Consider the following 13,744-nt stretch of genomic DNA (forward strand, 5'->3'; position numbering starts at 1 on the left):
GAGGTAGAGATAACTAGGATGGCAGAGAGTAAGCTGGAGAAAAATGGCCCGGGTTAAAAAACTGATAAAGGCATATTGCTTGGCCTTGAAAACCCAGCTTCAAAAGTAGTTTCTCAGAAGTACAGTCTACTTACACCAGAATCACTTGAGATGAATTTTAATGCAGATTCCTAGGCTCTAAGATGACTAATTCAAAATCTCTGGAGTTGTGACCCAAGAATCTGAATTTAAAAGCACTGATTTTTATTTTCACTTGAGTTTAAACTGGCATCTCTCATTCAAATCAACCACCCCATTTCCACCTTTATTTCTCTTCTTCCACTGTGAGAGCCCTGACTCCCCAAAACACTAATATATGTACTCATTTGTTCTATCCTACCATACACATAAGATTGTTTCAGAATTGCTCCCCTTCCCAACTTCTTTTCTTGTGGTTATACAAGGTAGAGAGACTGCCTCTAGCAAATTACCATTACCAAAGACAAATCTACTAAATGAAGTCCATGATTCTTTTGTAATTCTTTTCAACCTTGGTATGCTCTTTTCAAAACTTCTTGAATTTTTCTGTGATTACATTATACATTTGATATAAGGCTTATTTATTTCTACTTATATTCAGTTTTAAGGTTTTCTTCTTTCATCCTTTTTGATTTCCTAACTTATATTTTTTTGAATGTGTAAAATACTTAGATGTTTCAAGACTCAAAACTATATAAAAAGGTACACTCACAATCTTACTCCCTTCTGTATCTCTTCTACCTCAGTTCCATCCATCCCTATAGGTAACTATGTTTACTATATTTCTAGTTTATTATTCCTAACTTTCTTTTTACAACAATAAGCAAACACATAATATATTCTTATTTCTTTTTTTCTTCACATAGAAAAGTAGAATACACCCCCACATACCCATACCACTCTTTTATATTCTTCTTTTTATTACCCTAAATTCCAGTAACTTAATAGGTTAATTTTCTTTAGTAAGGTGAATAGCACACAAAAAATTCCTTTTCCTCTAGTTCAGATTACAAAATCATTCAATTATGGAAATTCAAAGAGTTTTTATAACTCTTATGGACTATTCAAAGAATTGTTTTTAATACGTAATCTCCCTTCAATGCCCTGGCACAAAATGAAAGGGAGTTCATCTAAATATTACAATTCTATTTGAATCCTTTTAAGTAACCACGGCAACATTTTCTCCTCTGGGTGACATTAGTTGGCTCTACATTTCTGGAAAGGTGGTTGACAACTGCTTTAGGATTTTTCTTCCATCCTCTCTTCAAACAATACAAGCTAATTTCACAAGTTCTATATGACCTTCCATTTTCACCTAACCCATCTCTTCCATACCTGAAGAAGAAACAGTAAGCAGCAAGTTGTACAAGTAATGCTAAACAAATCTTAGGACAGTGAATGGGAACTAAAACATGAAAACAGAGATAGGACCTGAGCAAAGGAGAAGATAAACCACTTTCCATTTGTCTCCATGTGAGATGTTCAAAATATTTCTATGTTTACAAAAATAAAATATAAAGTAATCATGGCAAGTTCTAGGCTCCTAAAATTGGGTGGAAGAAACTTTTTTAAAAGAATAATTATGAAACAGCAATTCCCTGGGAATATTAAAGGTCTGCCTAAAGCAACAGACTGGATCAGATAATCTCCTTGGCGTATCTTTTAGTTCTAAAAAGCAACATTATCCTTCTCAACTTATTCCCATTTTTCGCTTTCCATCCTTCCTTCTTCATTACATCCAAACCATGTATCTTCCAGATGAAACTGTATCACTACTTCTAAACCAGTTTCAGACCATAACTTGGGGTGGCCAGCAGCAAGAAATCCAGCAGACTGAATCTGGCACTCTCAAGGTGGACTTCGATGAAACAAGATCCCTGAACAAAAATCTGTAAGTTCTATAATAGAGTTATTAATAAAACATATGGAAACACAAAAGATTAATCCCACAGGGAAAAGAGAGGTTACATATGAGCTTAAAGAATAAACAGAATAATGCCAACTGGACAAAGGGCAAGAGAAAGTCCAAGGACAAGTAAGAGAAAAACAAAAGCAAAAAAAAATCAAAATATTTATTTCTAGGACAACTAACAGGCTGGAATATGTAGAAAAAACAGTACATGAGAGGGAACTAGCAAAAAATAAGCTAGGAAAGAAAGCTGGGACCAGGATTCTGGCTTTCATTCAAGCTGCATTTATTGAGGCTTACTAAATGGAAGTACTGTGCTAGTGCAATGGAATAGAGGAAAAGATATAAAAAAAATCCCTTCCCATAAGGCACTTGATTATCTGGCATGATACATAGCACACATCACTGGTGCACAGTAATTCAGTAAATGCCTTTAATAAGTATATTCAAACAAAAAAGACAAAGGTGTTGAGACATGAAAGCTTAAGAGAAACAAGTGTAACTACCAGCTGATGGCAGACCTAAAGCTCTGTAAGTCCCCTTCTTCCACATGCACACACACAAATACACACACCCCACACAGCACACAACTGGATAACTCCTACATAAGAATATGAATGTAAAATGTGCAGATACAAAAGAAAACTGAATTATTTGTCATATAACATAGATTAGGTAGGTAACTAATTTGAAGGTTCCTCAAAAAGCTTAGATGAGGAGCTAAGGCTTCTTTAAGAAGTAGCTGATTCTAGAGCTGAGGCAGGAAAGGTACGAGATGAGCCTCGAGCATCTTGTGGTGCCAGAAAGTTAAGAAGTGGTAAATAAACAAAAGAACTGTACCATATCAAAGGGCACAGGAGCCAACCTGTAAGAGCTCCCAATGCCAAAAGCAGCAAAAATCTGAGCAACAAATAACGACAGCACAAAAAATAAAATAAATATCCATGAGTGCATACTATTACAAATATGCGATTGAATAAATAAATAAAAGGGGAAGAAGGGACAAGCCTTCCATATTAATTGGAAAGAATCCCAATTAATATAGAAGGAATAAAGGAAAAGAGAAACCACCACTAGAAAACAATAAAAACTGCCGTAATGATCTACCAATGAACACTAAAATTAATGAACAAAAATTTAAGAAAAACAGGGTATTGCATGCTGTCAAAGTATCTCCCCCAAAACATTTCATAATTTACAAAGTGATAAATAGTAATTTTATAGTGGAGAAACCTGGCAGACACCACCTTAACCAAAGAACCATGGTGAACATTACCAGTAATAAGACATACTGACATCAAGTTCCCCCTGATATGACAGATAGACAGAGAAGGGCACATCACCTCTGCATTATTCTTCCCCAAAATGCATTACCTCAATCTAACCGAGAAAGTATCAAACATATCCAAACTGAGGAACATTCTACAAAATACCTGACAAGTACTCTTCAAAAGTGTCACGGTCATAAAAGACAAGAAAAGATTGAGGGACTGTTACAGACTGGAGAAGACTAAGGAGACATAACAAATGACAGCTAAATGTAATGTGGGATCCTAGATTAGATCCTGAATTGAATCCTGGAACATAAAAAAACATCAGTGGGAAAAACTGGTGAAATCTGAATGAAGTCTGTAATTTACTTAGTAGCTAACAGTACTGCTTAGTCAAAAGTATTAATTTCTTAGTTTTGATAATGGTACTATGGTTATATAAGATGTTAACAAAGAGGAATTGGTTGAAGGATATATGGGAACCCTTTGTACTACTTATAAAACTCTTCTATAAATCTAGAATTCTTTCAAAATAGAGTTTTTAAAAAAATCTTTGATGATAAAAACAGTACTAGTTGCAATACTATGCTGTTTTTTTTTAAACCTCAGACACACTATCAACTTAACTGAACTGTGGGTATTGTTTTCTAGTGAATGCTACATTATCTCTGCTCCAATACTTTATGCTATGTCAGTCCTCTAATACAAGAAAGCTCTAACAAATTAATATTCTACCCAAAATAAAGTTATTCATCTAATTTAAAACATTTAATTTCTTTTAATCCTAAAAATGACTAGTAATTGGAATTTCATCTTTAATTATATAAGCCTCCACAAAGCTTTATCTTCAATAAAAGCCAGTATTGTTACTGTTTACAGCATAAAAATAAAAATTTAAATAAAATCCTTACCTTCCATCCACTGCCAGCCTCTCTATAATATGGGAAGTTATCACAAATCCACTGGTAAATCTCACTTAGAGTCATTTTCTTTTTGGGTGAGCTATTAATTGCAAATGTAATGAGGCTGGCATAACTGTATGGAGGCTTCCCATCTTTGTGCTGTTGGACTTCTTCCTGGTCCAGGGTTGTATTTGGGTCAAGAAGTGTATTCTTCTTGGAAATTCCTGTTCCATGTGCATTTTGTGTAGCATCAGATTTTTGGATGGCTGCTCTCATGGTGAGCTGTGGTAACCAGTCCATAGATGTTAGGCTGCTCTCCAGTTCAGATGTCATCCTGAAGGTAAATAGACTCCTTAGTCAATATCAAGGAAAGAACCCCTGCTTCTCAAAATATCCAATATTCACAAATCTAGGAGTTCCAAAGTGAGGGAAAGCCTGAGTTAAATCTGGAGGAAAAAGATTGAGTATATTAATGACCAAACCAAATATTTAAGGGATCAACATTTCCAATCTTTTTTCTTAATTTCTTCCTCTCCAAACACAACAAATTTGGTTTTAAACTGTCTAAGAGATAGAACAATATACACACACAAAGTAATTCTGAGGCCAGTTTTCTTAAAAAGACCATCTGTCACTTTAAACAGGGAGACAGGATCATAGTATGAAAACATCTGTCTGCAGTCCAGCTCTTTACTCACCAACACTGCAGGCCCTTTTAAAACTTAAGATTGTATATCTGGCATTTCTTTTACACAAATTTTAGGGAAATCATACAAAAGAATACCAAAATTAAAGTGTAGGCAAGAAGTCAGAGAAGTAACTGAGAAATAAGCACAGGAATTTACATGGAGGAAAGAAGGTAAAGTTGAGCAGGTGGGAGATAGGAAGAGTAAAGCAGGGTAGACAAGAATAGCAAGGAGACAAGCTAGCTGGGGGAGTTGACTGAAAAAAGAAATGCAAACTCAAGGACACTGATGAACTCGAGAAAAGGAGAATAGGCAGTGCCAGGCAGTTTAAAAAAAAAAAAAAAAGTCAAAGAACAAGCTTAAGAAAACTAAAGATCTGGGAGTGTGGGATATAAGAGAGAAAATCACATAAATGGACAGCAAGAAAAGCAGCATTAAAAACTCAAGGGCAGGCTTACAAAAACATCCAGTGATCTGGATTCTGTAATCTATTTCTCTCCAAGGCTGAAAAATTCAAACCATTATCACCCAAAGAAAGAAAAAAGAAAAAACAACATCTGCCAGGTTAACACATATTCTGGAGAAAGAAGGAAGCTGCTCTAAGAATGGAAGATAAAAATATAGAAACAAAGATTGACACCTCTCACTGGAATGGCAAACTTTCAACAAAAGGTACAAACTTTCCTATCCTGGGATCAAAGAAGCAGGAAAAGTGAGCCTGACAACAAAGCAGAGAGGAATGAAAGGCTTCTAAGTGATATAAAAATAAAGGGAAAAAGAAAACAAAATAAGAAACTTAAAGTATCTCAGTAAAAAGAAAAAAACTGTGGCTAAGAATCCCATATATACCCTTCATTCCAAATAGCTGCAGGCAAAAAGCAAGCTGGAGTATATGCTTAGGATCTGAACTTCTGGGAGGCAATGTAGAATTAATAAAGAACACAGGCTCTGCAGTCAGGCAGACCAGAATTCAAGTACTTATTCTACCAGTTACTATCTGTGAGACTATGAAAGCGTTACTATCTCTAAACCCCATCTCATCTGTAAAATGAAACAATAATAGTACCTACGGTTAAAACATTACTTTGAGAAATAAATGGGATAACTTATGCACAGAAGAAACATTCAATAAGTATTAGTTAATAATATTACTCTAGGAGTATCTTGGGAGGGTACTAATGAACCATAAAGTAAACAAGATTAAGCAATAGCAATTATAAATCAAGAGATAGCCATGAGGATTCTATCTGCATTGCCAGTAGAATATTAACTACCGGCAATGCAGATAGAATATTTTCCAATATTTTGATTAACAGTTTTACATTTTTCATTTTCCCTCCCCATCTCTGCTGTATGCATTCCTCTGAAACCTGAACTTTAAATTCCTCTATACAGCACCTTGCTCTACAATCTCAGCCAGAAATGCTTGTTCCCATCATGAAATAAGTTATAGAAACTTGTGGAAAAAGAAGCCAAGATAATTTAGATATCACAGAATGTCAAAGAGTGGGCAAAGTACCCTAGAGATTAGAGAACAAGGCCTCCAATCTAAAGATGAAAAACTAAGGTCTACTGAAGTTAAAGACTTGTCCAAATTCACACAAATAGTTAACAGCGGAACTAAAACCAGAGCTCAAATCTCCTGATGCCCAATCCAGCAGTTTTTCTACCATACTTTACCTGTAAAATTAAAATAATACTACCTACCTCTCACTGATATAAAGTACTCAGAACAGCGACTGGCAAATAGTAAAGAGTCAATAAATGTTAGCTACTGGTAGTGGTGATAACAGTAGTTGCTGCTATTATTATTCACATTTTATTCTACGAACATTGGCTATTATTATACCATGCTATGATCCTATTTGCCTCAATTAAGTCTCCACTGAGTAGCTTTATTTTGTTCAAATTCCCAAAGCAGCCAGTCACATACATTTTCAAAGATAATGTAAAAGAACATTCCAAATTGGAATATAACTGATATAGTAGATGCTCCCTGTTGAGAACCATCTTTAACTTCTGTTTCCTACCACCAGTGCCACTAACTGAGACTTTAGGAGAGTCTCAGTAATATAACATGAACACACACTAAGTAGGTACTTAATACTGTTATAAAAATAAACAAGAATTTATAATTACACACGTGTACAAGGCTATCCTAGAGTAAAATTTTATACACACAGCAAGTATGATAAAATTTCTGTCCTCTAGAAACCTGTACTCCAATTAGGAAGGTCAAACACAAGAAAGAGCTGGAAAAGAGCTCTGGGTGCTGCAATGGCTCAGAAAAAGGTGGAGGACAACATGGGCTGCAGCCCTAAGAGGTAGAGAAGGAAGAACTTCACCTAAGACTTAAAGAAAGTTAAGATCTAAATAGGCTGGAAAGAATTTGGTGCCTAGTCATCAAAGGCATCATGAGTAAGAATTATTCATTGAAGTAGAGTATAAAAATCTTTCTTAAATTTAAAATCTGAAAAAGCGGGGCTGCTGTTTTCTTTGCAATTTGTTATATTTTACATATTCTTGGTAGTGAGGTAAAAAGTGCCTCTATTGCTGCTTAGGCTGGTTGTTGCAGTGGTTCTCCACTGAGAACACAAAAAATGACCATTAGATTTGACCAGATCATCAAGTAACTTTAGAAAGAAACCTCTTAGTGGAATGGTGATGACAGAAGTCCACTTGTATAAGAGAACAGATGGTGGCAGATTTAAAAACAGCATGGGAGGCTCTGAGGAATCTGGTTATGGAAATCTGGTTAAGAAATGTCAGGCCCTCATTACCTCACCTCATTCCAAAAGCTTCCTAGCTGGCCTCCTAGGCTCTGATTTCTCACCACTCCTCCCTGCTAATCACCTCCAGAGTCCATGTATACACTCCAAGGGAAATGCCAGCAATGTTTTCATGTCACTGTGCCCAAAAACTTTCAATGGTTCCCCTTCTCCTATTATACTAAATCTGAATGCCTCATTTTCAACTACTTTAGCTTCATTAACCTTTTATTAATCCTTCTCTATTAATTCCTAGAGCAATTATAACCTCAGTTTGGCTTTACCATGCTGTTTCACATGTATAATTGGAACATAAGTTTTCTACCCTCACTCCCTTTTCCCCCACCTCCCCACTGAGGATAGTGACCGTACACTAGTACTTCAGATGCTACCCAACACCATGCCAGGTACACATTATCTGAAAAATAACACAGTATTTGGATAAGGAATGAGTCTTCCTTTCTGGAATGCCTTTTCCTTCCCACTCTGCCTAGCTGGCTTCTACTTTTTCATCAAGACTCGGACCAAACACCTCCCCTTCCAGAAAGCCTGGTCAATCCACTCGTCCCATCCTCCATCTCCTAAATTGAACTAGATCCTACCCCCATTGACTATAAATACTTCTATCATAGAACTTACATAGAATTAAATTACCTTTATCTACCTCTCTCCCATGAGGCCATGAGCTCCTTAGAAGAAGGAACTTTCTTATTCTTTTCTGTTCCCACAATGCCTAGGAACACACTAGGTAAAGGGTCAATAAATGGTGGTTAAATGATTGAAACAGTGACTAGCCAATGAAGGTGTGGGTGTGCTGCTCCCCAAGCAAACAAGACCAAACACATTTAAAAGCTAAAAGGAAGAGGGGAAAGAGGACTCAACAGTATGAGGTAAGGATAACCACAGGATCGAAGTCCTTTATGAACTGGAAAAAAGCATGACTCAGCACAGACTGACAAGTGAGCACTACACAGGAACACAGAGAGTTCTACTGGAAAAGCAGAGAAAAATGGGAAGATGGAAGCCAAAGATAAGAAGATAATGTTACTTGTGGGATAAACCAAGGCATGAAAAAATTATGTCTGAAGTTCTTAAATCTATGATGGTATCTATTGCTTAAAAGAATAAGGAATTTTTTCTGCATACAATGAAAAGGTAAAGAGCATCCAGATATAACAACTCCACACTAATTTATGACATAAGAGGAGGGAGGGGGTTCTGACCTCACTTAATGAAATACTGCCACTGATACGATCCCAAATATGCATTTTAGCTACCTTAGCACATTGCTTGGCTTCCCTCTGTAACTTCCCTAACAACTGAGGAGTAGCCAAGGCTTACACAGAAAGTTTTCAACAGGATACAAAGGTGGGAAATGGGTAGAGATATTGTTGGCTTTCCTAAATGGAGGTAAGACAAAGACATCAAGGAAAATAAAATAAGAATAATGAGGGTAATGATGATGTGACCTAGATATTCCTGAATCCTCTCCCTCCCTTCCTAGCACTTGGCATTTTGTCTTAGCACTTGGCATGTGAAAAACTGAGCAACTGAGAACTCAAAAGAAATCCTTGTAATTACCACAGCGGTAATTCTGATCACACGCATCTCAGGGGGTCAAAAAATATATATATTTACACATAATATACACATATAAAAAACATAATTCCTGTTACTGCATCTCAGCACCCGAGGCAGCCAGAAACAAGGTCTATGGCAGAGACCACTAACTGCCACTTAATATCTGTTTTGGCCTTCTTCCTTAAGAATACAACCCCAATTTTATTCTGGATGGTATTATGCCTTTTGCCCTTCCTGCTCTCTGGAATGTGGATACAATAGCTATTGCTCCAACAGTCATCTTGGACCATAAGGTGACCTTTGAGAATGGAAGCCATACACTGAGGACATGGGAGCAGAGAGAAGGGATCTGGGTCCCTGATTTTTTTGGTGAACCAATTGTGAAGCTGCCATCCCAGCCCTGAACTGCCTACCTTCCAGACTTTTTATGTGTTTAACTACTATAAAAAGATCTCTACCGGCAGGTGAATGCAATTCCTAACAAACATGGAATGTGGGACATGGAAGTGAAGTGATACAAGTAACAGGACCTAAAATAAGACACTCTCTTAGAGGAGTTGATGAGGCAAATATTAAGAACTCTAATACTTCAGGATGGAAAGCTGATTACACTTATTAAAGAGTGGCAAAGGATTTGGTCAAATTGTCACCTACTGTAACTGGAAAACAGACCATACGCCAACTGAGGCTATACAGCAAGGAGAGAAATACTACAGGAAAAATTGAGAATATTGGCATGTGTTGGCTCCTTCTAGCCACTTAAAACAAAGTCCTAAAAGGGAAATAAACTTCAATTAGAGTTGCAAGCAGAGAAAATGCAGGTTTGCTAAGGGAGGTACTCCCTGCCTATGGTCTGCAATTCAAGCTAAAATTCCTATAATTTAAAGCCCTACATAGTTGAAAAAAACACCAACTGCTTCTGAAGTAGCAAACTGAAGTAAGTGAGTGATAGCTGCAAAACTACAGCCTTAGCAGTAGAGAAGACTGGTACCTTGCCAAACAAAAGCAATGTTGTGAGGGTGTTGACTTTCCACCCAAGACTATCACTTCAAATGGCCCCACCCAGAGCCATCATTCCCTCAGGAGCTAAAAGAGGTGAATGAACTTAGATGGGGGAAAATATATTCTTTATTTCCACTACCTTGTAACTGAAACTTAGCATTTCCTTTAATTACAAAAGTAGACAACAAATCACAGCAGCATTAACAGTACCTGTGACTTTGCCATCAATAAAAATCACAAATATATTCATATGTGACAAATGCTGCAGAATCTCAACTTTTTAAACTCATCGACTACTTCAAATTTATGACAGTGTATTAGATTTGCCACTAGATTTTTTATTTAATGTGTTCATTCAAAGGCATATATATTACTATGTTATAAAGTTAATATTTTGCTAACCATATTTCAATATAATTAATTGGTTTCTTCTGTAATCCTAAGTATTTTATTTTATGAAGTTTGAGACCTTATTCTGAGAAGTGTCCACAAGTTTCACCAGACTTTGAAGGGGTTCCATGGCACCAAAAGGTTAGAAATCCCTGGGGTAAGTAGAGCACAAAGGGCAGAGTTTTCATATTAAAAAATTCAAAAAAAAAAAAATTCTGCCTAGGAATGTCCTTTGGCTCAAAGCAGCAAAAAGTCTTGAAACTAAGCTTTTTAAGATAACTGTAAAGGGGCAGAAGGGTGCCTAGACTGCGAAAGCCTCTTAAGTTTCCAAAATAATACCCAAGCTAATCAACAAGAAGTGAGCTATAAAGCCTATGCATTTCCCAGATAGGGTATCTTCACCAATACCCACCGCAGATGTGGCCATAGAGGATACTGGACAAGGTGAGACCTTTCAGAGGGCACAGGGGACAATGGAGAGCCCATCAAAGAGCAGAATCAAGGAACTTATTATACTGTCATGGAGTCTCTGCCACTGCTACCCAGGAGGATTTTATAATAGATATGGCCTAGTGACTATTTTGTGTTTCCCATTATCCTGTTTTCTGAATAAAAGATTTTATTGCTATTATCCTATTCCTCCACCACTATAAACCAAAAAGCCACTCTGGGATCTAATGAAAGTGAATGCACCCAGAGAGCTTACAATTTCAGCTGGATATAATAACTGGATGAAACTCTGGGTTGTTTCCCTTGGGAAAAGGGCAAGTAAGTTCTATTTATAGGAAGAACAGTACATGTGGATATTTGGGTACCCAAGGCTGATTGTGGAAGAAACCTAACAAGAAAGAAAATAATCTACTACAAATTGACCTTACATTTTGGAAGCATGTGATATAAAAAAACAATTTTTTAAATTTATAAATGAAGCAATAATTTAAGCTATTTCCAAGCAAAAGTAGCTGCTGTTATTTTTCAAAATTAGTTATCATACACCGGCAAAGCCAAAGTTTCTACTCTTAGTTCAATTTCAGGAAAATAACACAGTCAATGTCCTACATTAGAGAAGATACGGTGATTAAGAACACAGGCTCTGGAGCAAGACTGCCTGGATTGGAATCCAAGCTCTTCCACTTTTAGCTATGTGACCTTAAACAAGTAAATTAGCCTCTCTATACCTCAGTTTCCTCATTTGTAAGGTGAGGATAAAAATAGTACCCACCCCAAAGGATTGTTGTGATTAAATGAGTTATATATACAAAGCACTAAGAAGAGTTTCTAACACACAGTAAATAAGCATTCAATAAATGTTAGCTATTATTATTCTTATCAAATTCATACTCTTCAGAATTTTCTAAATTTTAAATGACTGTCACTCTTATTCAGTGGTTTTAGACTTACATGCCCTAAATCACACAATAATCATTTATCAACCTCAATGGAAATGAGCCCCTCATTCAATTATTTACTCTAAAGAAATGATCCAGAAAAGACTGTGTTTTTAAATTTTGTTTGTAGATTGCATATGAAAATTGAACATACACTTTTCCCACAGAAATAAGATTCTATGATGATGATTCCTGAAGCAGCCCACAAAATCCTACCTATTCTATAAAGGAGTTCTATAAATCAAAGTTCTAAGAGTATAAAAGCCTCAGTTGGATATTTTGCAGCAGAAAGAAGTGTAACAAGGAAAATAAAGAAATAAGTTTTTCCATTTTCCTGGTGTAGGACCAGCTTGTTCCTGATAAAGTTTCAATACACATAGTTTACATCTGGCATACTTCTAAGTACCTTCTATACCTTGGCTCTCCCATCTCACACTGCCATAAGCCTCCAAGATTGGCCCCTAAAGTTGGTATTATAAACTCCAAAATTAATTACTTGCTCTTCTCCTCCAGTAAAAACTCTAACCTTTTCAAAGCAGTTGATCTCTGCTCTATTTAGGAAGAAAGTGGACAGCATCAAACTAATCACCACTAAGGTATGAATAACTGAGGCTTTAAATTTCCTATGAGCAATGATCTTTTCAAAGGACAAGCCCAAAAAATCCTCATTTGGTTTGAAGTGAAAATATAGGTAGAAGAATCATAATTTAGGATAGAGAATCCAATACACAAACAGAAGTTCACATTTCAAAACTCTTGACTTTCACAACTTTTGTTTCACCCCTAAAATTCCAAGAATATTCACAATACAGCTTATGCAAAAACTTGGGGGATTTAGTGAGACAACTGTCATTTGTAAACAGAACTGTGGTTTCAGAGCTATTTATCATAAAATCAGAGATGAGAAAGAACCTCATTATGTCATTTTTAAAAGCCCTGCTATTACCTATTTTGGAGATCAACAATATTCTTTATCTCCAAGGGAAGAAAAGTTCACCAAATGTATACAGTAATTCATTTTGTTTAAAATAATAATAATAAATTTTAACAGACTAATCTATGTATCTCCCTTGCTACAGAGAAGAAAATTTCTTTAAATTCTATCCTGGAAAATGAGAACTGGTCAGAGTTCTCTTCACAACGATGTTTCACATATTTTACAATATTAACACCATTTGGGTTCCTTCTCAAAAGTTTGAAGTCCAGAACTCCAATAGGATCTGATTTAAGAACCATAATATAGTTACTGCTCTTCTCTAGATTCTCTCCAAATTACTCTATTACTCAAATATATAATCTTAGATTCATAAAACTGTATTCTAAATTCATACAAGCCACACTCATAGTTAGAACTCCGTTCAGGCTAAAACTTAGTGATCATATGGTCAAAAGACATCTTCATGTTATAAATGTAATTCTTATCTTAAAAATATTTTACTCTACAATTTAGGGAGGAAAAATAAATATTTTTGGACATTAACCACTGAACTACATTCTGTCATCAAGTAAGTACCATATTTTGCATTTAATCTCATTCTACCTATTGGAATCTCTCTGTCTCTTGAGTAGCTGGAAAGCTAATAAACAAGAGTCCCTTCGATACAAGAACACTCAAAGCCATCTTTGCAGATGTTATTTAAAAACCCAGACAGAATCTGCTATTAATACTACTTATACTTAGTTTTTAAAAATATGTGTATATGTAATAATAAACGTCCTCTGAGTAACATGTATTCACTCTGTCTCATTAAAGGGTTTATCCTGACCTCTCTGCAACCATACTGCTTCAACTCACCGTAGGACATTTACTGGATATCCTATTTCCACAC

General features: G+C 36.0%; 1 protein-coding gene across 4 annotated transcripts in view; it reads right to left on the reverse strand.

Annotated features, from left to right (window-relative positions):
- Nucleotides 1–13,744, reverse strand: part of FOXJ3 (forkhead box J3) — a 130,557-nt gene that overhangs the window by 84,635 nt on the left and 32,178 nt on the right. For all 4 annotated transcript variants that reach the window (XM_068539658.1, XM_068539656.1, XM_068539657.1 and 1 more), the window contains exon 3: nt 4,110–4,434. In XM_068539658.1, coding sequence (XP_068395759.1) covers nt 4,110–4,434 — 325 coding nt within the window. The remainder of the gene's footprint in view (nt 1–4,109; nt 4,435–13,744) is intronic.

Source organism: Eschrichtius robustus, chromosome 3 (assembly GCF_028021215.1).
Source record: "Eschrichtius robustus isolate mEscRob2 chromosome 3, mEscRob2.pri, whole genome shotgun sequence".
NCBI lineage: Eukaryota > Metazoa > Chordata > Mammalia > Artiodactyla > Eschrichtiidae > Eschrichtius > Eschrichtius robustus.